The sequence below is a fragment of the Strix aluco genome, chromosome 1, assembly GCF_031877795.1.
Source record: "Strix aluco isolate bStrAlu1 chromosome 1, bStrAlu1.hap1, whole genome shotgun sequence".
In the NCBI taxonomy this organism is placed as follows: domain Eukaryota; kingdom Metazoa; phylum Chordata; class Aves; order Strigiformes; family Strigidae; genus Strix; species Strix aluco.
In genome coordinates this window covers 46,784,536-46,810,077 of record NC_133931.1, presented here as the reverse complement: position 1 = coordinate 46,810,077, position 25,542 = coordinate 46,784,536, and the positions used below count along the sequence as shown (strand labels likewise).

The window sequence follows — 25,542 nt, the reverse complement described above, 5'->3', positions numbered from 1 at the left end:
ATCACTACAGTGGCAAATAAAAAAACCTGAGAAGACCAGAGTACCAAAAGTATCAGATTATCATTTACATGCTTTCTGTGATAAAGCCCTTATAACTTTTTATCCCTTGAGTTTTATTACGGTTTTCTTTATGAATTATTCTTTACCTAACCAATTGAAAGAAGCAGAATTGCAAATTTGAATGTTTAAGGGTGATCGATACTTTATTGATCATATTTTTTAGAAAAATAGTGAAAAAAACAAACATAAATTGAAGGAAGAACTATAGTTTGGGTGAAATCCAGGTCTCTGATGAGGGCATGGCAAAACTCCATGAACAGATTAACACATCAGACAAGCAGATTTGGCATTGTATATCATCAACTTCTGTGTCTGAGTTTTGGGGTTTTCTTCTTTTTCTGGAATGTGTTTTGAATGTAACAAAAAGAAATTACTGTTAGCGGAGGTTATTTCTACCTACCCCTCAGCTGAACTAAGGCTCTGAAATGTTGTGCATGAGTGTAAAGGAAATCAATATATGCTTTATTGGTTTTAAAATATTTAATAAAACTTAGATGAAATATAATTTTTAAATAACATTTGAATAGAACTTTGAAGAGCTGTAGTTAAATCTGTACCATTTAGCTAAAATCAATCCCTACTGTTTATCAGAACTGTTTATCAGAAATGATGGCATTGAAGCACTGGAGAAGAGTTTTTTGGAGCTGACCAAAATTATTTTTTGGATCATTTTATATTCTCAAAGGGTGGAAACACATTTGAAGCACTAAGAGTTAGCTTTCTTTCCATGTTTCATCCATACAATAGAGTAATTTCTTGTAGTGGCAGAACGGTTGACTCTAAAAGAGCATGGTTGGAAAAATATATCTAAGCAACTTTAGTAAGACATTTTTGTAACATTTCACATATGTATTTTAAGTCCCAAGTACTGGTTTTCTTAACTGTCTTTCATGTCTGGAATAGTAAGATTCTCTAAGAGAAGTTGTGTCGCTGAGAAAAGCTGAAAATTATACTCTACAAGCACCCATAAAAAGCAGAAAAACAAATATTTTGGGATATATTTTGGCCTAGCTAATAACATTTTGAATTCCTAAACTTGGTAATGCCTAGTGCACATGGAAAATGACTGGTGGCTTCTTTGTTCCCTGAAGCCAGTCACAGAATCCTCTGTTAAAGTTCTGATTCTTTACAGTATTAAATATGAAATTAGTCTATTTTGACTCTCATGTTTTCTAAATTCAAATTGCCCTTTCTTTCTTTAGAAATGGACCTCTTCACAATTTGTTTTTTAGACTTCACAGATAAGATCTGCATAGCATTCAGACATCCTTGAAGACTGAGTGTTCTGAAAATGAGTTACAGTGGGTGCCTTATTAGGCATTTCTGATAGTTTTCTACTAAGGACACAAAAGGGGAAACTGATGAAAAATCTGTTGGAAAAGTTTTTCTTAAAAACAAGAGACACATTTTGCTACAGGAATAAATCAAGAGAGAATTTCAAAATTTTTGTAATATTAAAATTGCAAAATATGACGAAAATAAGAAGAGGCAGACTTGCTGAGGCTCATGTTGGAGATGAGCTTAGCAACAGCTTTTATTTTCCTCCTTCACTGTAAATGCTCATCTAGATAAAATACAAACAAGCACTGCGAGTGCAATGCAATTATACCTAGCCTCAGGAAAAAGCACTGAACAATTTTATTATAGTGCCAAAGATTAGTCCTAGAATGTAAAACTGTGAGAGACCTATTAGGGATCTGCTTCATTAAAAGATGTGGAACAAGACCTTCATAAGGCACCAATAAATCCATTAAGGAGAAGAAGGCTCTGAAATGGCCTTTCATGATTCTCGTTATTAACTTCAAGGATTGCTGAGGTTGGTGACTTTGCAAATATGGTTTTAGCTAGCACTCATTGTCCCTTTTAACTCTATATTCTCCAGTCCAAATTCACTTTGAAATAAGCATCCATAACTCTGCTCTAGTTAGCTGAGTAACATCCACCTACCAGGGCTGAATTTGGAGAAAATGGGAGAAGAGGAAAAATCTGTGGAAAATCTTCTCTCTCATGTTGCTATGAATCCTGCATGAACAGCACTCCAAACCTAGCTGTTGACTACAGCTTTTAAGTTCCTCATAAAGTCACTGTAAGCTAGACCCTAGCAGGCCCTCTCATTTTCATAAACCAAAATTTCTGATGCTGGTAAATCCTGAAGAGGAATAGCAGTTTATTATGTATGGAGAGCATTTTGATAAAACTGTCCTGAGCAATGGCAGACAAAAAGCCTATGCAGCTGAAAAATGTTACTGTTGTCTGCTCAAATATTGACCAGCTGCATAGAAAATAGCATCTGATTTGTCAACAGCATGAAAAATAGCCGCTGAGAAACCAGCACATTTCTCTGCATCCTAATGCTTCCAATTCCCAGAGATACCAAAGCGAATATCTAACATTTGACATTTCATGGAAGAAAAAAAATAGCTGTTTATATCAGGAGTTGAAGATTTCCTCACTAGGGAAATACAGACTGCTCAGAATAAAGGATACTTGAGCCTGGTTGATGTTTTCTACCGAACGACGGTACTCTTTCCAAAAGTGATCCTGAGATACTCACTGCTGGTTTTACCAGTCTTCTGGAGCAAACCTTCCAGCTGGAAGCTGCATCCCAGAACACTCCCAAGCTTTTCAGAGCTGCAGGAAGCATGACTGGACAAGTCTCAGGCAGGGGCAAGTGTTCCTCTTTTACCTCTGTGCCTGTTTCGGTGGAAAAACAAACTTTTATCCAGCCTGAAAGACCATCGGGAATGTCACCAGTCAGGACTTGGAGCCTCTTTTGTCCAACGCACAGCTGCATCACAGCCATCACATGGGACTTGATAAATTTTTCATGCCAGAATTAATCAATTTCAGCAGACAATTTTGCTCACTGGTGTGCTTCCCACCTCCCCGGGGCACTTCATCTATCACGGATGAATGAGATGGGGATTTGTGGAAGTGTTAATGGGATGGCTTTTCTCAGAGCCATCAAACTGTTTGTGCGCATGTGTGCCAGATTGGGAATTTTTGACAGTCTCCTGAGAAGTGTATGGAACTCCCCAGAGAGGAGCTCCTTCTCCGAGTATACAGGCAATTACTTCTTTCCATGATTTTTTTGAGCTAATGATTTAATTGTGGCATGCATTGCTGTTACCTTGCATAGAGATAGCTCAAGAAATTGAAATATACTAATTACAAGAAGGATGACATAAAACGGAGGTTAATAAAATACACTATTTACCCTATAAATACTAAAACAAGAACACTTAGGTGTGAGAGAGATTATTACAGTACTCATAAATCAAAGCAGCACAACAGGAAAGGAAAGGAGACATTTAGTTCTTACCTTACGTATATTATATGATATTCCCTCCCAGATTTTATAAACAGGTAAAGTATATTAAAATAATAGACCAACTATGCTTCTGATACATGATAAGCATGAAGATGAAATGGTAATCAAAAGAGTTTAAATCAAACTAAATTACTTCTTTATTTATTCTTTTCCTTCAAGCGCTACTAACGTCATAAAAGTTTTCAGCTTGAAACACTGGTAGAAATGAAACATTCACAGTATCTTTTTCAGAGGCTGCAAACTTTATGCTTGGAATGATTTCTGCTCTGGAATGTCTGTAATATATTGAAGCCTTAATACCTTGCTAATTGGTACCTTACTAATTAGCCCGTGACAAGAATTTTAATTAGATGCACAGTAGGTGTTCTCCCTACCTGCAGTCGAGAGGCTATTTCCTGGGGAGAAAAGTGAAGGGAAAAAGATAGTGGAAGGGATCAATAGAAGACAAATATAATCTAATCCCTACTACGGGAAGAGTGTACATCAATTAATATTTTTCAAAATTATGTCTCTGATAATTTATTCTGGTTTGTAAAGTACATTAAAGTTCACTTTGTGATTTACTCTTTTCCCGTGTAGAACAAATTGTACTGCTTTTTTCTGTGATTTCACATATGTTTTAAGCAAAATGAGAAATATTGGAACATGACTCTAGTCAATTGTGCTCATGGCCAGCCCCAGGGACTGAGCTGAACGCATCCCAGGCTCAAAGCGTGAGTCTCCGTAATCCGAGTTAAAGAGTTGAGCTGTGTACCTGTGAGCCAGGATCAAGGTGAACAAGGCTGAAAAGGGAGATGCCCAACACCCATGACCAATGACCTTAGTTGAGGCTGGTCTGTAGCACATTGCAGAGTTAAAAACACACATGAAAAGCTTGGAAGACATAGTTGAATGAATTCCTATCAATAGTGACTCAAAAGTAACAATACTCATGAGCATTATCTATTAATTTTTCTTCTACCAGGAAAAGATGCAAAGAAATTATAGAAGTTATCTATCTGAAAATACTGCCACTGCTAATGTTCTCATGAGCTTAATGGCATATATCCCATTGCAGAGGATTTTAGGATTGTCATTTGGTATGAAGGCTATTTTAAAATCTGCCAAATATCCAGTGCAGTGAGAGTCTTAAAAATATAAATATGAAGTTTCTTCCCTCTCCAAGGAAGCCTGAGTTGTGTGTGTATAAATATATTTATCAGGCCTGGTAATCCCCGTAAACCCCAGCAGTGAAAAGGGTGATTCAGTTTCAGTAGATAATGGGGCATTCTGAAAAATGATGATCAGATCCAGGGAACATTTTAAATAAGGAGATATAAACATCAACAAAAGTAAGGGGAGGATGAATTGCACAAAAGGGAAAACCAGTTAATGATTTTTACCCCACTGAAAGGACACTTCAGGAATGGTCTCTCTGAAGGAAGTGGAGAACTGGCTGTACAATTTACATTATTTGAAAAATATCTTTTTTTACTTAATTTTGACTGGGAAAATTCTTCTGTATGGCAAATAAGGTCACAGGTGAGCCATGTTCCAGTGGATGCGCTGCAAATATTTGAAAGCAATAGCTGAGGAACATTTTTATCCAAGAGACAATATGAGGGAAGGGAGAATAAAGTTGCACCGCTTTTGTTTTTGATAAAGTTTGCAGCAGTCTCTGTGAGACCAGTCCTATGAGATCTGGTCATTTATCATGGCAAATTTGTCTCCTACTATGAGTTCGATTACAAACAGAAAGGAGTGGGGAATTTGAGCTGGAGTTAGTGGGATTTCATCATTTTTCATCATTTGTGGGCCAAAATTTAAGCCTGATCCAGGTACAAAAGATATTACTACTTGCTGTCTAATTAGGATGCAGGTTGGGTGTGAGTCTTCCCTGACACCTCTAAGCTAGTGAGAAACCAACTACCTCCAGATCAGAGGCGGTGTGGCCAGTTCTGTAAAGAACTATACTGAAAGTTCTTATCTCTGCAGAAAGGCAGGATATATTAGCTCAGACTTAATGCCATGCTACACACGTCTGAATCACTCCTGGCCAAATTAGAGCATAAGGGTGAACTTGAATATCCCTGCAAACAGGTTGCAGCCGTACCCTTTGTCCGCTTCCTAGTGGGACTGCTGCTCACATCATAAAATGTCCACCATAGATAGCACTTTAGCAGAGCCTTTTTCAGTTCTCTGAGAACTGAATACACCATTTGGAAAAGGCAGTTAAAAGGTACCAGCCTTTCATTTGAACAGTGCATTTTTGAAGGAAAAAAACCACCACCAACAAAACACCTCTTATGTGATTGCCTTTCTTTCTCTGAGAAATAAAACTGGTTTTCTATCCTGAGTCCTTTCGTGATGATAGACTTCAGCATCCAATACTTTTATCCTTCCTGTTACATACATACGTGGATTTGTTATGGGATACAATATGGGAATATTTTGGATTGCAGGCCTCTCCAGAGCATCTCCTTTATATCACAGGTGGCCTAGTGTTGTTTTAAACAGTCTAGTTGAGATAAGGTTGTAGATTACAATGCAGGTCAGAAGCCCTAACCAGACTTGGCAGGGAGGAAAGGATATTGGTTTGCTAGAGTAATTACCCATAGGAAGTGGTGATGCTGAGATTGGTTTCATTTTTTAGTGCTGCTAAAGATGTTTATCTTTACTCTGAAGGCTTTAGTCTTTTATGGTTTGAATGCTGGCTGTGAAGGAAGCTGTCTCTTTTCTCTATGCTCTATCCAGCAGGAGCACTCTTCGAAATATTCTGAAGATTTTTATATCTGAAAAACTGAAGGAAAATATATTCCTTTTTCTGAGCTTTTTACTGGAACTCATTTAATCAGAGACATACTGTCTTGAATTTGAATGAATATTTGGAGTGTATTTGCTTGAATAAATAGAGGGTACTATGTTGTGGAGTAGAGATTTAGTTGCTGTTGTGTTATTTTTTTTGCCTTCTCCACCCAGAATTGGCTAGAAAGGCATTTTCTAAACTATAAAATAATATCCGAATCTTTTATGATTTCTTATCTCTTACATAATTTAAACTGAAGATTCCTTATTTAAGAAAACCTAAAATGAATTTCAGAGCTTCTGTTATGTAAGTCAGTTAGTTACATCAAGCAGAAAAACTGAACATTGCCTTTGGGAGCGAGAGAGAGAGAAAAAACAAATGCTTGAAAGCAGAATCTAGGGAATGGAGGACAGTCTGAAGACCAGTTTCTCCACAAACCATGCCACAGAGAGGCTGACAAAAGGCACTGGGTACATGTGGAGCACCAGTCAACCTCAAAGGTTCTCCGGGATTTATTACAGATGCTTATGTATGTATGTTCAGTCTGGGAATAATACTCAATATTTTCACATGATTTTGTCTTTCAGAATGATTGAAGATTGTGGGAAAAGAGGAAATACCATGGCAGAAAGAAGGCAGCTGTTTGCAGAAATGCGTAAGTACTTCCTAGAAATGTTTCACTGTGATAGACCAAGCCAGTTGCAATGCAGTGTCAGTAAAATTTATGCAAGATTTCCACATCAAGTAACTGATACCTCCATTTTACAAATGGTTTAATGTCATGAGACCAAAGCCACAGGAAAATGGGCTGATTCCACCAATTAGCAGGAGAGGAATTTTCTACATCAGATTTTGTGAATGTATTATTTTAATCAGTAGCTTCTTGAGACAAAAATGCTGCAATATGCAGGTAGCAATGAAGAGGGACAAAGGTCTCCAAAAGAAAACATCTTTTAGTGGGGGTATCTGTAGTGGGTTGACCCCAGCCAGCTGCTAAGCACCCACACAACCTATTGCTTAGTCCCCAACCAAACCCCAACCAGTCATCCCCCAAGTGAGATGACAGAGAATATAGGAAGAGCAAAAGCAAGAAAACTTGTGGCTTAAGCTAAAGACAGTTGATTAAGTGACAGAAAGAGAGAAAAAAAATTACAACAATAACCAACAAGTGATGCAAAGGTGGTCACTCACCACCTCACAATAGCCAGTCTCTGAGCAATGTCCACCTTGGAAGACAAAACCCCCCAGGCACTTCTTTCCCTACCCCAGTTTTATTGCTGAGTATGACATTATATGGTATGGACTATTCTTTTGCCCATGTGTCCTGGCTGTATCCCCCACCCAACCTCTTGCCCATCCCCAGCCAACTCTGGGAGACGACAGAGTAGGAAACAAAAAGGCCTGGATGCTGTGCAAGCACTGTTCAGCAATAGCTAAAACACTGGGGTGATCTCAACACTTCTTTAGCCACAAATCTAAAACACAGCACTGTGCAGGCTGCTATAAAGAAACTTCACTCCATCCCAGCTAGATGCAGTACGGGGATTCATATACTACATACCCCACTTCAGCACATTTTTTATAGTTTCCAGTGAAGGTTTGTGTTCCCTGCAGAGTAGTGTGTCAGGGATGTACTATACTAACAATGTTCCTGCAGTTCTCTTGACAGTCATTTGTTATTTCTCTTACAAACAATCCACCATTTCTCAAGGAAATTCTATTATGTATGAAGTTTGAGACTGTCACCCTGTTACTAGATTTACCTACGTTCTGTCTGTTAATTACTATTATTTGTCCCCTGCAACATAGTAAAAAATGACAGAACATCCCCCCATCTACTGGGAGAGACTAAGATGAGCATTACTGGGACTTGAACAGCTGTGCACACTGTGTGCACACTGGCCAGATCTGCGCTGGTGAATTAAATGTACTTGGAACCGTTCTCCAAGGGTGAGCCCAGGGGTGACCGAATGTCCTACATCTGCACTCCTGAGCTCTCCAAATTAAGGGCTTCTCATTCAGGTGGCCTACTGAGAATGGTCTTGGCCCATTCCACTGTGTCCACTAGCTCTGTTGTGCCCGGTAATTATTTCAGTAACACACCTTGCTGTTGTAACTCAGATGGATATTTCTCTTGTCCCCTGTGTACAACGTATTGGACCAGTGGAGGGAGGGGTTGTTCTTTGGCCAGAAGGAAAAAAAAAAAAACAAACAACCACAAAAAACCCCAAGAAAAAAGGATGATGCATTTGTCCATTATTGGAACATCCAATACTTTTAATTAGAATTATAGAGAGGACTTAAGCTTATATCAGCTAAAGTCAATAGCACAACTTCCATTAACTTCAGTTAGTTTGCAATATTCCTAAAATGGAAGATAATTGCTTAAGACTTTGCTGTGAGGATTTATGGTTTCTTCCCACAGTTTTTAAGGCTATTTTGCTGTTGGGTTATTTTGGAGGAGTTAAGGAGGTGTTAGGAAAATTTACAATCAGCAGTTGGAGGCGGAGGAGGGACTATTTTCCCATACTGTACACAAATAGTTATTGTCTACTATTTTTTGTTTCACGTTTTAGTCTTTTGACATATTTAGTTGAGTCTGGTTTATCTCACATGTGCTTCCTATTTCTATTTGCCTGCCTCCCTCCCTCCTTCTACTACACATGCACACAGAGAACTGGGTTCCAACTAGGTAAAAAGAGGGGAAAATATTAGTGAAAAACTAAGTATGTTTTAGGCAAAGAACTATCCGTATTCATAAAACACCAAATTTTGCATTTTGGGAGTCCCTTGGATTCCTGAGTGTGTAAAGGGTGTGCTTCACTGAAACAGAAGCTCAACCTGCCGTTGCATTCAGGTGCTCTCAGCTGTGTGCAAGCCCACACATCCATGCTTAACACAAACCAAGTCCTCCACGTGGGCTATATACTGTGGGCAATGCGAACCTTCTTAATATTGTAACAGACCTTAAGTTTCTGGTAAAAAGTTAAACTCCACAACCTGCTGATGTTAGAGGAAGAAAATTCGTAATATAGAGGACTTTGCCAGTGGTTTATGTTCTTGCAGTCATATCTGCAAGTCTGTGATTAAAATCACAGAATCTCACAATACTTCTAGAAAGTGAGTCATGTTCCAGACTACACAAGACAGCAAAAAGAATTCCAAGTTTTCCTGCCTTTTTAAGTAGGAAATTTGTCCTGAACAAGGAATAGATGTATTTGTCTTTTACTTTAGATTTGGGCTACTATGTGATATTCCCTGTATTTAAAGAAGCTGTTTGACTTTTTTGTTCCCTTCCTTTCAGAAGAGGCATCTTTCTAGTTCCAAATTACAAACTTCTGTGAATTAGTATTATAATCAATATCATCTTCTGTAGAGTCCTGTGGTTAAAGCTTAAATTGTGTCTTACAACTCAGAATGCACCACTGGATGTCAAATCACTAGATTACACTTGGTCTTACCTGACGTTCTCAGGTATATTCAGACTGATGAAGAGACATCAAAATGTACATACATCACTATTGTGCTGCCAGCACATGCTATCCTGCAGGAAAGCAGCAGCCAAAGCTTGCAATGTGTCCCTTTATTGTTTTTGCAAACTGCCAGTAGTGTGATGAGCATATTCAAAGGAAACAGAGTGAAACACTGCCAGTGGCCAAAAAGAAGGAGAGGCCACTGGCAATCCTGTAGGCAAGTTACAAATTCACAGTCTCATTTGTCATGCTCAGTCCTGCACATCTTTCCACTTGTTTTTCAGGACTCTCCATGTAAGTGAAGTCACTTTTCCACAGAAGTTATTTGACAAATAGATCTCTGACTGTGGCAAAATGTGAATCATGATAAAATTAAATTGTCTGTTCCAGAGATCTATCGGCAAAAACACCTACTCCCAAAAGAATATCAAAATAATACCATCCACTGTGTGAGTAAATAGTAAAGAAAAAAGGCGACATTATTGCCTACAGATTTATTTATTTAGGATTAATATTGCAACCTAGGAAGCTCATTGAGCCAGTCTCACTTTGCTTTGAATCTTTACATCTTGTTAAAAGGCTGAATTTCTATAAAGTAGCACTGGAAGCTTTTATTAGGAGCTTTCACTAAAGTTAAGAGGGAAAAAGTTAAATTCATCTTACTCATTGGTCCTATTAAAAAAGGAAAAACTCTGTGTTACAAGTGTTAGCCTCCCTTTTACCAGTAAAGAAGTTTTCCAAAAGCTGTCAATGGGATACTAATGGATAAGAGAAAAACCTCTGTAATTTAACAATAAAGCATGTGATGAAAAAAATAAAAAAACTTCCCAGACCTGATGTTAAGTAGTTAAGAGTAGCTTCTCCCAGGAGCAGATGGTTTTAAGACAGCAAACTGGCAAAAGGGAGTAGCTGGAAGCCCTGGAAAGATGGTGTGAGAGAATCTGGTCAAGAAAAGAGCAGAATCTGGGGAGAGAGGAGAGTATCATTCTCATTTTCATCTCACAGGTCAGAGCACATTTGAAAAATTTGGGTCCAAAGGATGACATGTTGTTTAAGAAAGTGTGGGTGAACAATGCTGACATGGTCATACGTACAACAGTGCAGCTGAGCAGCCAATCTAGTAATGTCAAGATGAATCTTAAAGAAAGCATTCAGGATGCATGTGTAAAAGCAGAATAGGGCCATATTCCAGTCCACTTCTCTTACAGCCTGACTGTACCTTGTTTGAATGTGTTTCGTGTGGACTGTTCCTTAAGAAACTCTGTTTTTTGTAACTTGGTAACTTGCTCAACTGAATAGAACAGGTTTTACTCCTGTTGCAGGGATAACCACAGTGAAAAAGCAAATACACAAAAATTTAATTTAATGTGTTTCTGTGAAATGTGTGATAAATTTAATAAGCAGTCTTGGTTTCATAGGCCATATTGTAGCTGTGAGGCAACACCTCTTTATGTAAGACATACCAGCCAAGAAGGAGAGGGATTTAAATCATAATCTTCTCATCTTCTTTTTGAGGATTTTGGGAAGTGTTATGAGTGGTACACAGCAGCAGGAGGCCTAAAGACACTGTGCCAGGTTCTGCCCCCATCCTGGTCCCTCTGTACCGCGCTTGTATGTGCAGTCAGTTTATACCCATCTCCTGGACAGCTGCTTTGGAAATGTTGCCAGATCTTTAAGTTGCAGCAGCCAGGGCCAAGCTATGTGTGAAGCAGAGACCTGACCCTTTTTGGTCTCCATTGCAGAGAACACACCTCCGTAAAGTGGAGAAAGGCCTCACACCCTTTGCATTATCTTTGCCCCCTTCTGCAGATTGGTATCAGTCTTTTTGTTATGGCATGGTATTTTTTCTAATTTGGTTTGCTGGCAATACTTTGTTCTGATCTGGCATGTCAGCCAAAGATATTTGTTATGAGTTTTTTTGTTACGTATTAAAATTAGATGGAGGTTTTCCCTGCTGTTGGAGCCTGGCCAGTGTGTCTTTTAGCCTGCAGCTTGACCAGATTGTTCTTCAAAGTGATAGACACAGTGGGCTGACTATTCCTTGCTTTCCTTTATAAAAGTCTTTTAACACTGTAGCTCCTGCCATTCCCCTTCTTTCTCCTCGCCCCTCTCTATTCTCCCTGCAAAGGAGAGAGCCTTGAAAATTATTAAACAGACTTAGCTCATGTGTCCTCTTTGTTCTCTGGCTTCCCTGCTAGCAAAGATACACACAGGTCATATTCCATACAAATGTGGCTGTTATTTTCTTCCACTAGGGGCTCAAGATCTGGATCGCATTCGTTTGTCCACCTACCGAACAGCATGCAAGCTTAGATTTGTTCAGAAGAAATGCAACTGTAAGTATGTCAGCTCTTCTTTCATATAGCGTTGTTACTAGCTTTCTACTGTACTCCCCAGTCTGTCTTTCATATCAGTCACAAACCAGGACTATTTGATCTGTCACTGCGAAGGACACTAGTCAGAGTGCCTGGGCAGATTTTAAATATTAACCTGTTTATATAAGGAGCTTGTCTCAAAACATGCCAGTGATTCAGTCATAGAAGGATGGGTTGTGATGCAGGCCACAGCTTTAATTAATAAGTATGTTAACTACATTCTCCAGTTTTCTTGTAAAATAACACTTGTGGGTTCCAGCAAGATCCTGCAAATCAAGTGATTTTATAGCAACTGCGTGAAAAGAAATGCTGTTTCCAGTCCTCATCTGTTTGGGGTGCAGCAAAGTAAGTGCAGTGTCAGGCAGCCCCCTTTTTTCCAGAAGGCTAGCTATAAACATCTCTTCTAAGAGGGTGAAAGTTCTTCTAATCTCTGCATGTCCATCTTCCTCCATCTAGGCTTTGTTCTTGAGAAGTTTCCCACTTGATTAGTGACTTTTTTAATGTTTCTTCTGAGGTTCAGTCTTTCTTCCTTTACAGCTGCAGTTTCTATTAGCACAGTCATGTGCTGTGAACTTTAAAGGGGAAATACATATAAAATCTGTAACGGAGTGTATCCTTTCTTCTCTATCCAAAATAGTATGCAAATACTTAGAATGGGGAGTTTTGGTTTATGTGTTTTACTGGACCTTTCCACAACAAGTCAAAAAAAAAAAAATCCTAATCAGGGGAACTCCTGTCAGCAGTAGCAGTAGCAGTAGGGAGAGGACTAATGCAGAGAAAACTAGTTTTTTTAGTCTTCATATCTATACTAGAATGACAGCCTCAGTACGCTTGTGCTGCACACAGTGGTAAGTATGTTAAGAAATGCTCACTGCAGATAGAGATTAACTGCCCTGCTGAGAGTTCCTAGTTTTGAGGTTACATCTATCTGTGTTACGGAAATGTTTCGCTTATGCCATCCAAACATACTGGAGAGGCCAAGTTGTGGTAGAAAAGACTTTGAAGAGTATTTATTGGATTATTAGCTATGGAGCTGGTCGTTCAATCGCTTCTGCAGCCCATTTCTCATGTTTTTAATATGTGTTTAGCTGAAGTATGGATTGAAGGATTAGTATCACATTATAATAAGCAGGCTGCCAGACACAAAACCCAGGAGGGGTTTAGTACCTGCCCAGCAGCTGGCTTCTCCCATTCAGGAGGAAATGCTTGAAAGACACTATTATATTGCATTCAGTTGTTTATTTTATTTTTTAAAATTTTAGGTTTAAGTGGATGGTAACGGAATACAGTAGTCTGAGGTGACAAGACTATCCAATTAAGCTGACAGTGATAGCAAAGTCATAACACTAATTGCTTCAGTAACTGTATACAAAGCAAGTGAATAAAAACCTAAGGGTGCAGTAGCTTCATTGTTGGGAGTGGCTGGCCTAAAAATATTGGTGGTTAATCTTAACTTTGTTCCTCTTATTTAGCAACTGTGATCTGCTTTTGTGGAACTATTGTTTCTCTTCGTAGAGAACCGACACACACGCCTTTCAGTTTGCCAGCTTGTGCCAAGTCACTCACAGATAGTGCTTGTCTTCTGATTGCCATTGATAACCTAGGAGAAGTGATTTGCTGGTCTTATATCAAGACTTATACTGTATCAACCTCTTCTGAAGGAAAAAAAAGGAGGAACTTAAAATATTGTCCTAAGAATTAGGTTCTGTGCAACTTAAGGAATAATGCCTGTTGCTCTGGAGTGGGATGAATTGTGTGCGTCATTTCACCATCAAGTACAGTTTTCTTCTGGTTGTTTCTGGTAGATTGCTGCTCTCCCAGATGGCTCTCTCTTATTAGTGGGAGAAGAAGCCATTCATTCACCTGATGTGATTTCAAGCAACGGCTGTCCAAGACAGAGCTTCTAAACATAGAGCCACTGAACTGAGCACTGGCCTGAAATGGTTAATATCAGACCTCCAGCTCATGTCAGCTACTCTTCTTTTCTTTTTTTTTCTGTACAGAAATTGCCATTATGCACCACCTAATAGTAAGTTCAGGAGGAAAAAAAAAAAAAAAAAGGGACATGGGAAAAAACCATTTCTGCTGCATCTGAGCTGTTTCATTTAGGGGAGAATATAAAAAGAAAAAGCTCAAAGGCAGTTCTGCTTCACTCCCTGTGCATAGCACCTCCTGTCACTCAAGCCATTCTTGTCTTCTTTTAGCTGTGCTCTCCTGCCCTGCCCTGGCACACCAGCCCAGACTTACTAGGAAAAAATTGCTTGGAAAGAGTGTATTTATGGGGTTCTTTTAAAGAGCTAATTTAATAAATTGCAGGGAGCTGCTTTCGGCTACAGGCTGAAGGTGTATGAGGATGAAAGCAGAGAGCTGCTTTGAGTGCCAGAAGTGGCTGTTCCAAGGAAAGCAGAGCAGAGGTTTTATTAAGATCATCTCTTTTACCCAAAGCTGCCCATTAGCATAGACAGTCACAGGATATCATTTAGGAGGCAGCTATGCTTATCAGAAACAATACACTGTTTGTTTCTGCTGTCTTTAATGCAGACACAGCCACAGGTTCATCTCCTGGCCTCCCTTTGTGAATTCTTCTCTCACTGCAAAAGGCTGTTTTGCTGAAACCTTCAGCAGCCGGCTGGGTTTTACTGGTGAAGTAGGCAGTGTGCAATGGGCAAAAGTGCCTTCGTATTCTAAAAGCCATTCTCTCTTGCAGCATTTCTCCTGAGATTAGTTAAACTATCTGGCCAGAGATTATAGAAGAGGTGACAGTTTACCACCATTTACCAGAATACCACTACATATGTTCCACTTTGAGTACTAACACTGTTGATCAAATTATTTGCTCCATGGAATTATTTCATTTTCAGAAGAGGAAGACTACTTTTAAAATATTTAGCGAACAGTCTTCAAAATTGCAAATACATGTCTTTCTGATAATTCTATAAAGCTTTAGGAAACTACTATGCATGTGAAAAGCATTTCTTTTATAAAAATCTCTCTGAGCATTTAAACCAACAGGCAGTTTAAATAAAATCAGCAAAGCGAGAAAAATCAATATCAGTCATTGCAGTTATTTGTCAAACAGGATAGAACTGAATCCAGTCCAGCCTCATTCTTCAGAAAAGCGAGAAATTCTTAAGAACTCAGAAAATGATAAGTAGATAAATTTGAAAAAGCTCTAATATTATCTTTCAAAGAAAAATCCCTGCAAATTTAAGCATTCCCCTTTGCCTATGTTAATGCTACAAATAAATAACAATAACATTTGCAAATTATTGTTGACACACCTCTGAATCTGCTAAGTGCCCAGACATGGGATGAGATATGCAACAGAAATCCCGAAAGCAAGAGACCCACAAGATTATACATGCAGAAATCCTGAAAACTGGGAAGCTTTATTAGTGCACCATGAATATAAACTCATTTTATGCTTCTCTATTTCTGCTGACAATTTCTAAAATTGGAAGTAATGAAAAGAGAAACTCTGTAGGTAATGTAGGTACCTTTGAGGATGTGGTGGGTACATAAAGAGATGATTGCAGGCTACTTGCTTATTACTTTGCAGAACTCCTGTAGCAATAGATCTGTTGCAGTAGCAGTAGTCTTCTCTTAGTTATAAACACTAACACAAGATGTAGACACTACTTCTGTAAAAAAAGAAAAAAAGCGAGTCTTGAGAAGATCTTGAGATTTGGGCATGAACAATTCCAAATGAATGCCAAGAGCGTTGGACAGACAGAACCAGGAGAAAACACTGCTGGTGGTTATGTCATCTTCACATCTCAGAATGTGGGAGGTAACTGTGGCTGCTCTATTGGATCATGGTGTGGAATATAGTCTTGGAAATAGCAGCATGCTAATAATTTGTCGTTAAATTTCATTATTTGGGATAATAAAAGCAGATAGGAAGCAGGTGCAGAAAGCTGATCAAACATGCTGCTACATGTTTATTCCAGTCTGTACTGTACAAAAAGTACAAAATGTGAATAGCTGATTTCATCATCTAAATTTTCTAAATGTGCTTTAAAGGTGGCCCTAAATAGTGCACACTGCAAGAATCAAGGAGGGAAATGGAAAAACTACGGGTGAGCACTGTGAGGTCTGCAACAGTCACAGAACTTGAAAAACTACTAAACCTATTACTCTGACAAAGTCAAACACTAGGGTATCGTCCTTCACTTCACCTCCAGTCCATCGGAGCAGGTTTTTGGAGCACCTGATACACATTCTCACCATACAGACCCCTTCTCAGCTCCCCTCACCACCAGGAAAATGCCACCTTGATGAGGTTGATTTACAGCTGTTTATCCATAGCATTCAGACACAGAAGCATGATAGGCTTTCCTAAAACAAGGCATGAAGGACCAATGACAGCAGTTACACATATCCCTCAACATTCACCAGTATTCGTGAAACACCAAAAAGCACAATTCCCCAGTGATCATTGTGCAGTTGTTTTATTTTAATATTGGTTTTCAGTGAATTTATTAACAAGCTGAAATGAAATATCATGTTCACATGCAAATTCCCTCTGGGCTATGGTGGCAGCAGGAGTAGAACATAACAATGTATTGTAATCAAAAACATTATACCATTAAACATCACTCACTAACACAGAACTGTACAGCTGGAAAACTACTGCTGTCCTTGATGAACTTTCATGAATGGTTGTGACATTATTCTATGATTCTGGCTGCAAAAAGCAGATTTTACTGATTTCCCTAGATCACAGTAAATTATCGACAGTTGAAAGTTTGAACCTAAAGCCGTGCTGGTGATAGTAATATGTGGCTTAATTAATGCAGACAAAAAGGGAACTTGTTTCTCTGGCAGTTTAATCCCAACACCTCAGGGTTTCAGTGTCTTTGTTTCTCCCTTCAATATTCTTGTGAGTGATTTTTTTTTTTTCCATTGTTTTGTCTTATCCAAGTCATAGTACAGCTGTTTCCACATCAGGAACACAGCTGCCATGACTGTGATGGAAACCTTGTGAATGTCCAAGGCAGTCTCCTCCATCTCCATCCCGCTCTTCCTCCTACCTCCTCTGGGCTTAAGTAGTCACAGTGGAGGCACTTGGGCATGTCAGCTTAATTTCCATACATGCTCTTGGGCACCTCTCTGATCTGATCTGCCTTTTTACATTTGTTTTAAGTTAGAATAATTTCTCACCCTCCTGAAATATAATAATTTCCCACTGAAAATGAATGACAGTTATTGTAAACACACTATTTTTAGATGCTTTTCTTAAAGCTTTTTTCCGTCTGTGCTCTTATACCTCTTGTAACGCTACAGCAAGCTGCTGAAACTGGTTTTGTCCTAGAAACTGACAATTTGGGTATCAAAAGATATCAGCCTGTGTGAGCTACTGGCCCCCGACAGGATGGCAAGCACTTTTTAAAAATTATTTGATTAAACATAAATAAAATTACTAGAATTTGGGGTGTTTTTTTCTATACTGGGCTGACACTTAAAATATTATTTTGTCTCATCCCATTCAATATGCGATTCACCACAAACTGAAAAGTCACAGTGTCTGGTACTTACAGTGAAAGGAAAGGATATGGAAGTCTTGATTGCACACTGGAAATGGTTTTGTGGCCTCTGTGTTATCCAGTGGCTGAGGAAGTCAACAGGATATCCAGGTTCAACTTTCTGTTCTGCATGACTAAATATGCACTGGTCTTACATATCCAGAAAAGTTCCCTAAACACAAAGCTAGAGGATGTTCAGAAGTCTTCCAGTCTGTCCTGTTGTTACTTAACCACCATCTTTATATGTTAATTTATTTGGAAACTGACAACCGCTTCTCTTGCCTTAAATGAGACCTCTTGTCACCGTAGCATAAATCCATTCTTTGACTCATCAAGTATTTATTTTCTCTAAAGTGAAACAGAGTGCACAAGAAATGCTTGATGGTGGGATCCTCAGTGTGCAAGAATCCTGTGAAGATCCCTGCCATGGCAGGAGGCATTAATTCTCAGTATTCTGCCTTTTACTTCTCAAGGACTGTATAGCCTGTGCGATTTTGTGCTTGCCCTTCATTCTTTTTTTCTCAGGATGACCACTAGAAGCAGAGCCACGAAATTTTCATGATTACAGAATTGTTTAGATTAAATAACTTAATCCTTCATCACTGTAGGTTTCCATGGTTAGTGCTCTGTTCTCACTGTTGGTTTTTATCATGTTTTTCTTTCCATCTTGGAAGCAGTAAAGCACAAGACAGATTCAAGCTGGGTCACAGAGCAATCAAACTGAATGACAAGCAATGTTGCCTACTTGAGAAGAGCAAAAGGTCTGCTTGGCTGCAATTTGAAACATTATTTCCTGGGAAAACAGTCTGCCTCTTGAATTTGTGATCATGGCATTCTCATATTCTTCTAAACCCTCAGTGATCAGTCTTCTATGAGATTTGCTTAAAAATCCTATAATTTGGAAAGATAACCCACCTTTTTGGGTTCTTATTTTTATTCTCTGTTGACTGTCTTGGATATTCTATAATCTGCTTATTATTACACAAAGATAGAGGCTGGAAATATTAGTTGTGTTCTTTGTTTTCTATTTTAACAGAAGCTGAGTCTTACAGTTCACTTATAGTGAATGACATTATTCACATGGCTCCAAGAGATACAGCTTTAAAAAAAGAAAAAGTACTCTATATTACAAGAGTCATGATACCATTGTGTAAGTTACTAATTCTGGTATCCTGCAGTACTTGAATAATAGAAAGAAAGATGAGTTAATGATTTTAAAAACTTTTTTGTTCCTTTGTCTTTACAAGCGACTTAGAGACTAAATGCTCCTGGAGCTGCTAGTACCGTTCCATATGGGTTTCCAGGCAACTATGGGGAAAGGATGCATATATTATACATTCTGCATTATGCATCAATTATTTAATCAAAAGTTCGAAAGGGCTTGATTTAGCATATTCCCTGCAGACAAATCCTTCATAATGATTTTAGTCTGTAAGTGTTCACTCACAGCACAATATCCTGAAAATGGGTTCAGATTTTCTTTTCTTTTCCTTTTAAGTGTAAGAGTTTATTAATATACTTGACAGATCATAATAGCTGTTAGAGAGCTGACATATAACCTGTAAATTTGGCGTGTTCATTGAGGGACTGCTATTCAGACTTTTCTTCAATGTTAGCACGAAGTGTACTGTTACTACGTAAAAGGGCTGTGGTATCTCAGATGTCCCTGAGTATTTGATCTTAAAGGCTACCACTGTCTCATGGCAAGTCTGTCTTGTACAAGATTGATAAAAGAACTATCAGTAGATATTTGGAATTCATTTTAATGTCAAAAAGAGTGAACCAAACAAGGATATGTATCTTAAACTCTCACATTTTCATTTGCTTGGAGAGCTATTTTTCAAACATACCCATGATTCCAAGTGGCTTCTGTTAAAAACTGAGTTGCAGAAGATGGTCAGCTAATATTATTTTGTCCTTTACAGATGAAAATCACTGAATTGGCTTCCTCTGAGTCAAAAGTTGACAGACACGTAGATTAGGCCGTGTCCCAAGTATACCTACATGCTGCCCTCTGCTACACAGGTGGCTCAGCCCTGCCTTGATGCAGACAGCTTTTGTAATTGGATCATAGCTGAAAATCTCTTCTTACTGACTTCCTGAACTCTGTGAAAACTGCCATTCACTGTGCTATTTCTGATGGCTTTCCTGATGCAGATTTAAGGTTGGACAGTCTGTTCAGTTGCCCACTGATGTCTCTGAACATCTGCTACTGGTAACAGGCATCAGTCACCTTTGTCTGGCAGGCTTTGGATTAGTTACCCGAAACCAGAAAGTTTCTGCATTTTATTTTGCATTGGTCCTCCTAATGAACACTTCAGACAAAGGAAAATAAATTATTATTAGCTTAGTACTCTTCTAGACAGTCTAAGAATTACGAAATACATGCAGGCATACAATCTCATGGAAACAAAGTGATACCTTCACGATCACAGGATCACCGTATCTTCTGAGGGATGCTGCTTCTTCATGTGAGAGCTTTTTCTTCTTTCACCCTCTTGTTTTTCCCCTCAAACTGTAGCTGTTTTCAAGTCTCCTTCATCATTTCCCTGTACCTTCTTCAGCTTCATGTCATTATCTGTGACATTTGCTTTATCTCTCTCTGCAACCCTCATTCTCTTGGCTGCTGTCTCCTTTCCTGTTACCCTCTTGGCTCCAAGCACCTTTCTTCAGGCAAACTGTTTGTTACACTTGAGCCTTTGTTACCTTTCCCTGGGCTGTTCTGGTCTATCCCATTTGGGTGTTTTGCTGGGTCTGTCCTGATGTCACGTGAGCACCTCCATAATGTGCCAGAGTTCACTAAGCAGTGTACCTTAATGCCTGTCGCATGTTGGTCATTCTCTTAGTTTTTTGCCGTATGACAACATTTTTATGCGAAAACGGGGAAGAAAAAGTAAAAGGTCATCCTTGGAGTAGATATCTGTGAGTTTGGTGATCATTGTCCTTTGTTCTGAGGGAGCTTCAGTCCATCATCTTGAACAAGCCCTACCTCTATATTCTTGACTCAAAGCAGTAAGTCTTGAGGAGTGATACATGAGCTCAGTCCATACATGTTTTCTGTAAAGGACAGTTTTTATGTCCTTGCAGAAAATTGTTTTCCTGAGGAGGTAAACTGCAGCATTTTGCCCTATCTGTGTTGTAGCATTGCATTCCAAGTGTCTTTCTCCATTGCATCTGCTGAGTTGGGATATTTGTTGAGGTCTTTTTGCCCTGTCCTGGTTTTAACTCTTGTTACTCAGCTCTGGAGAATTAGTAGGCACTACACAGCTTTCCTCCACCTTAACCACACAGTCTGCACCATCTTCCTGCCTAAATAGTGATCTCCGTCACAGCCTCACATAGGCAGTCTGATCTGTCTCCAGTCCTTCCTCGTTCTCTTTCAGCCTCTGTCTCCAGTAACTTTTACAAATAAACCTGCTGTGGAGCCAGCAGGGACACTGGCTGTCTATGGTGAATGTTCTCAGCAATTATGGGCTTCCTCAGGGTGAAGACAGCAGATAGTCCACAGAAGGAAAGTCAGAGTGTGGGACCTGACATAATTTTTACTATAATTCTCTCCTTCTGTAAATCCCAAAGAGTGTTTTTTTCCATGACCATTTATTTTCAGAGTTAAATCAAAAGTCAGTTTATGTACCTCTAACAATATAGATCAATGTCATAACACCCAGAATATTCAAAGAGAAGCTTTAGCTTAACCATTAGCTCATATTTTTTACCCACCAGCTGCACCTAGTATTATTTTCTGTAAGTCTTAGTGAAAGATTTCGTACAGCATATATCTGGTATGCTAGAACAAGTTGTGAGAACAGAAGATGTTGACCATAAAAATAATTTCCTGCTTTTATAAGTGTGAAGAGACCACACAATATAATGTCCTCAGTGCACACTGTTATTAATATGGTTCTGGGACTCTACACAATGAACATTCAGCTTCCTGGCGTTAATGTTTGTGATATACAATGGCTTTACAGAGCAGTTTTCCTTGTGCTGAATTAAGGCATTCCTAGGCTGAATTCAGACTGAATTATATATGTGATATTGTTGTTGGCTGCAATGGATTTTTATCAAGGTATTTGTGAGCAGTTTTTGTCCCTTTACTGAGAAAAGTGTGGGCTAATTCCAGGAGGAGTTCTCTGTATGCTCAGCGTTTTCTTCTGTCCATGTGGATGGATAGATGGATGTCTCCTTTCCTGACAGAAAGTAAATTGAAAGTAACTCTGTTGAACTCACTGACATTACTATGGCACAAAGAAAGGAATGAATCAGTCTTTTGGTGTGTGTTGTTTGAGGAGGTTGAACTCATTTTCTGATAAATGAAGCCAACACTGGTATCATACTGCATCTCTTGTTCAGGCACTGATCTTCCCCAAGTTTAATTTTCCCCATTTCATTCATCTATATTTTGCCTTGAAACTTATTTTGTCTTGGATTTGCAGGATATCTTTATTGCATGTGTAAAATAAAGTATGACAGATAAGTGGCCATGTATGTTGGGACTCTTACTCCATCTAGGGGCCCTGACAATATCATTAAAGAGCTTCTGTCACACAGAGGAGGAGGAAGGATAGATGTGTGGGACTTCACCTAAATCCTATTTATCTGTCATTCCACATTCTGCAGCTTTGTTTCCTTTCTCACTGCTGCTGACTGTCAAGCTATGTTCATGTCAGCTGGAGCTTTTCTCCTTTTCTTGGCCTATTCCTCATACCTATTTTCTTAAGAGATGTGAAGTTTTAGTGCATGATACTGCAAATTGCTGCCATGGGGAGCCACTGTAATTGCCTCCTGATACTGGCGTTCTGGTTACTGAGCAAATCAGACGGGGAACTGGAGCACTGAGTAGCTCTTGCAGAAGACTGCTTTGAATATGAGTAATGGCAGGAGGGCAAATGTGGAAAGATTGTGTGAACACAAAGTCAGAGTTGAGTCAAATATTCTCTACAGTTTCTCTGATTGAAATATTGTTTACTCAAATGAATTTGATACCAAAAAAAATGATCTTCTGGATACCAAGGTCCATCTCTCCTTATCTCAAAGCTGATTACAACCTGGATCCCAAAAGATTTTTGAGCAAATAGATCTTGTTGTCTTCAAATGTAATAGGTGTTTAAATACCTATGAAAGCTTGAATTTATGGCAGTAATTAGCACCTCCATTACTAATCTCAGCAAAAGGTTAAATGAGATTAGAATCTGAACTGTCCTTATGACTTCAGGCGTAAAATGCTTTTTCACCAAAGTCCTGTGTGTCACGTGAGTGTTCTACTTCATAGCAATGCTCTCGCATTCAACATCTGAGGCTGGTATTGGAATTTTGTCCCAGAAACCCTCTGGATTGACCCAAACTCTTCAGAAGAGAGAAGCATATGCCACGACTCTTTAGTATGTCTCTTCTGTTCTTTGGGTGAAAAATGCAATTCTGGTATCGGGCAGCTTACCCAAGCATTAAGTTCATCTTAAGTATTTCTCTTATTATTTTTAGTAAATGAAAATAATATGGGCCAAATTCAGTCCGCATTACATAAGAAATTATTTAAATTAATAGAATAAGGATCAGCTTAAGCATATGTATACATGTAAAATACTACATCTTTTATATTCAAGAAAATGCACAATTCACATTTCATTAGTATTCTGTACCTTGTGTTACTGTTTACAGTCGTGCCAGCCCTAAATGATTAGAAAAAAAATAATTACAGAAGACAAAATAGCCATGGATCAAACTCTGAAAAACAGGAGATGGGTGGGCCAAGGAGGGCTTTTGTCTTCAAGCAGTTCTAAATGTATAATAGGTCCTCATTCTTTTTCATTGACCTTTGTTCTTTGACAATATAATTTCAGCTTGTTTTCTATAGCCTTGAAGGAAGAAATTGTTATAAGGAACTGTTAAATTATGTATTCTCTTGTCATCACAAGCTGTTTTTTAAAGAAAACAGCAATTAATATGAGATTGGGGATAATACCCTGTATCCTTAGAGTTGGTAACATACTGCTTCAAAATTAATGAAAAATATAAATAACCCAATTTGTTAACATTTACATTCACTTTACATTTGCTTTTTGCTGGTAACAGTGCCAAAGCAAGCTGTAGTCTTCTTGTGGCACGGGGAGTTTTTTAGGGGGGATAGAGGGAGCTGGCAGCGGTTGTATCAAAGGAAAAAAACTGAAGCTATTTAAGAGAGAAAGATGTAGTATTAGTCAGACTTGGCATTTGAAGAAACATACTTCTGGAGGAGATTTTATCACTGTATAAGGACATTCAACATGAAGACATTTTGCCCTTCCCACTGCACAGGCTTGGCATTGTTTGCCTATCACACGCGATCGCCTGTATGGGACATCCACACCACCAAATCTCCAAGCTCATAGTCTTGATTCAACAAAATACACAGACAAGGCCATTTTCTGGAGACAGAAGCAGAGATGCACAGCCTTTGATTTGTGTTAGCTCACTTGACATTGCACCAGTAGAGAGTTAACATGTTATAGCAAATGTGTGCTGCCTTTACTAAAATATACCCAGTAGTGCCATCCTGTGGTCAGGAATGCGGCTACCAGAAGGCTTGTGCACTGTGTCCCGCCTGTTTTCTAAAAGCTGGTTTGTCTTGGGTTGTTACACACAATCTGAGTTGTGCCAGGCTCTAAAATTACATTCATATGTTCAGTCATTTCCAAACTTCCAGTTTAATCTGCTGAATAGGAGGGCTGGAAATGGCTTTTTCTTTTCTCTCAAAATATTATTTTGAAAGTCTCCATAATTCAGTTTCTGTCACTAAATCTGTAACAGAGATGGTACTTTGAAAATCAACTCCAGTTACAGTATCACCCAGCCTTGGAGATGTTTGGCGCCTTTTGGGAGTGCAGAAGCTTTTTCCTAATGTATTGTTTGCTGTAATATAGTACAGAAGAGTTATATTTAATTAGACTTTTGAAATGCTGTAATTTTACTAATTGAAATATGAACTCAGATGTAAGGTAAATTGACCTTATTTTAAGAGAAATGAGAAAGCTGTTGTGTATCATATGTATTTACTCACCAAGTTTTGTTACCTCATGTCCTCATGAATTCTTTGGCTAATTTAAAGCTGACATTTGCAAAACCCATTTGAAGGAACTAATTAGTCAGATTGAGGCCTGATCGCACAATGCGTCAGAGAAAGCCTTTCTCATTAAAATAGCATTATGGTGGGATAGCAAGAATAATAGACATGCATAATCTAGGAATGCCATTGTCTGTTTGGGGAGGGTATTTATAAAGTTTCTGGCTATGGAATACAGGTAGCAACAGGTCTGCTATTTACAGATCAGTCTTTAATTCAGAAATATGTTCAAATCTTAAAACAGGAAAATTACTTCTAAACAATGGATTTAAGCTATGCAACTTGTTAGCTTCAGTGCAGAATTTTAATTGAGTGGTCTTTCCTGGTTGTCGTCAAAATATTAAGAAGCTTAGTGTTAGATATTTTTATTATTTTATTCATACTTCATTCAGCATTTTGAATAAATAAAGTGTGTTTAAAAAGAAGGAAACACTTTCCCAGCATCTGGGTGACAAGTAGGTGACAACAGTTTCCCAGCCCAGCACTGCAGGGTGCATCACCCACCATTGCCTTTTGCAGAATCGACTGTCATTAGTGCTGCTCCTTGGGGAGACCGATGGCTTCCTCAGCCACCCACAGAGAGCCCTTCAGGCTTCAGTTAAATACAGGTGAGACAAAATAGGCAGGAATGGACAGCAGGAGGAGAAGGAACTTTTACTGTAAATTAATGTAAAAGAGAAGAATTTTACTGGAGACCTTTACATACTCTTACACCTTGGTGGATTTGTAAGGTATCATACTAAAAGGAAAAAGACCTCATTTCAGTGTATTGTTAGCCTAACATTAGTAGCAGTTGGCCAAGTTGACAGACACTTCCAACAGGCCACGTTTGTTTAATGTGCTGTAGTGCTCAGAAGGGTTTAGAATAACTCATTTTTCCTTCTGGGTAGAACA

General features: G+C 38.7%; 1 protein-coding gene across 16 annotated transcripts in view; it reads left to right on the top strand.

The window, feature by feature from the left end:
- The window catches only part of DTNA (dystrobrevin alpha), a 189,826-nt gene that overhangs the window by 81,521 nt on the left and 82,763 nt on the right, over positions 1 to 25,542 (top strand). For all 16 annotated transcript variants that reach the window (XM_074819847.1, XM_074819830.1, XM_074819964.1 and 13 more), the window contains 2 exons: positions 6,764 to 6,831; positions 11,905 to 11,985. In XM_074819847.1, coding sequence (XP_074675948.1) covers positions 6,764 to 6,831; positions 11,905 to 11,985 — 149 coding nt within the window. The remainder of the gene's footprint in view (positions 1 to 6,763; positions 6,832 to 11,904; positions 11,986 to 25,542) is intronic.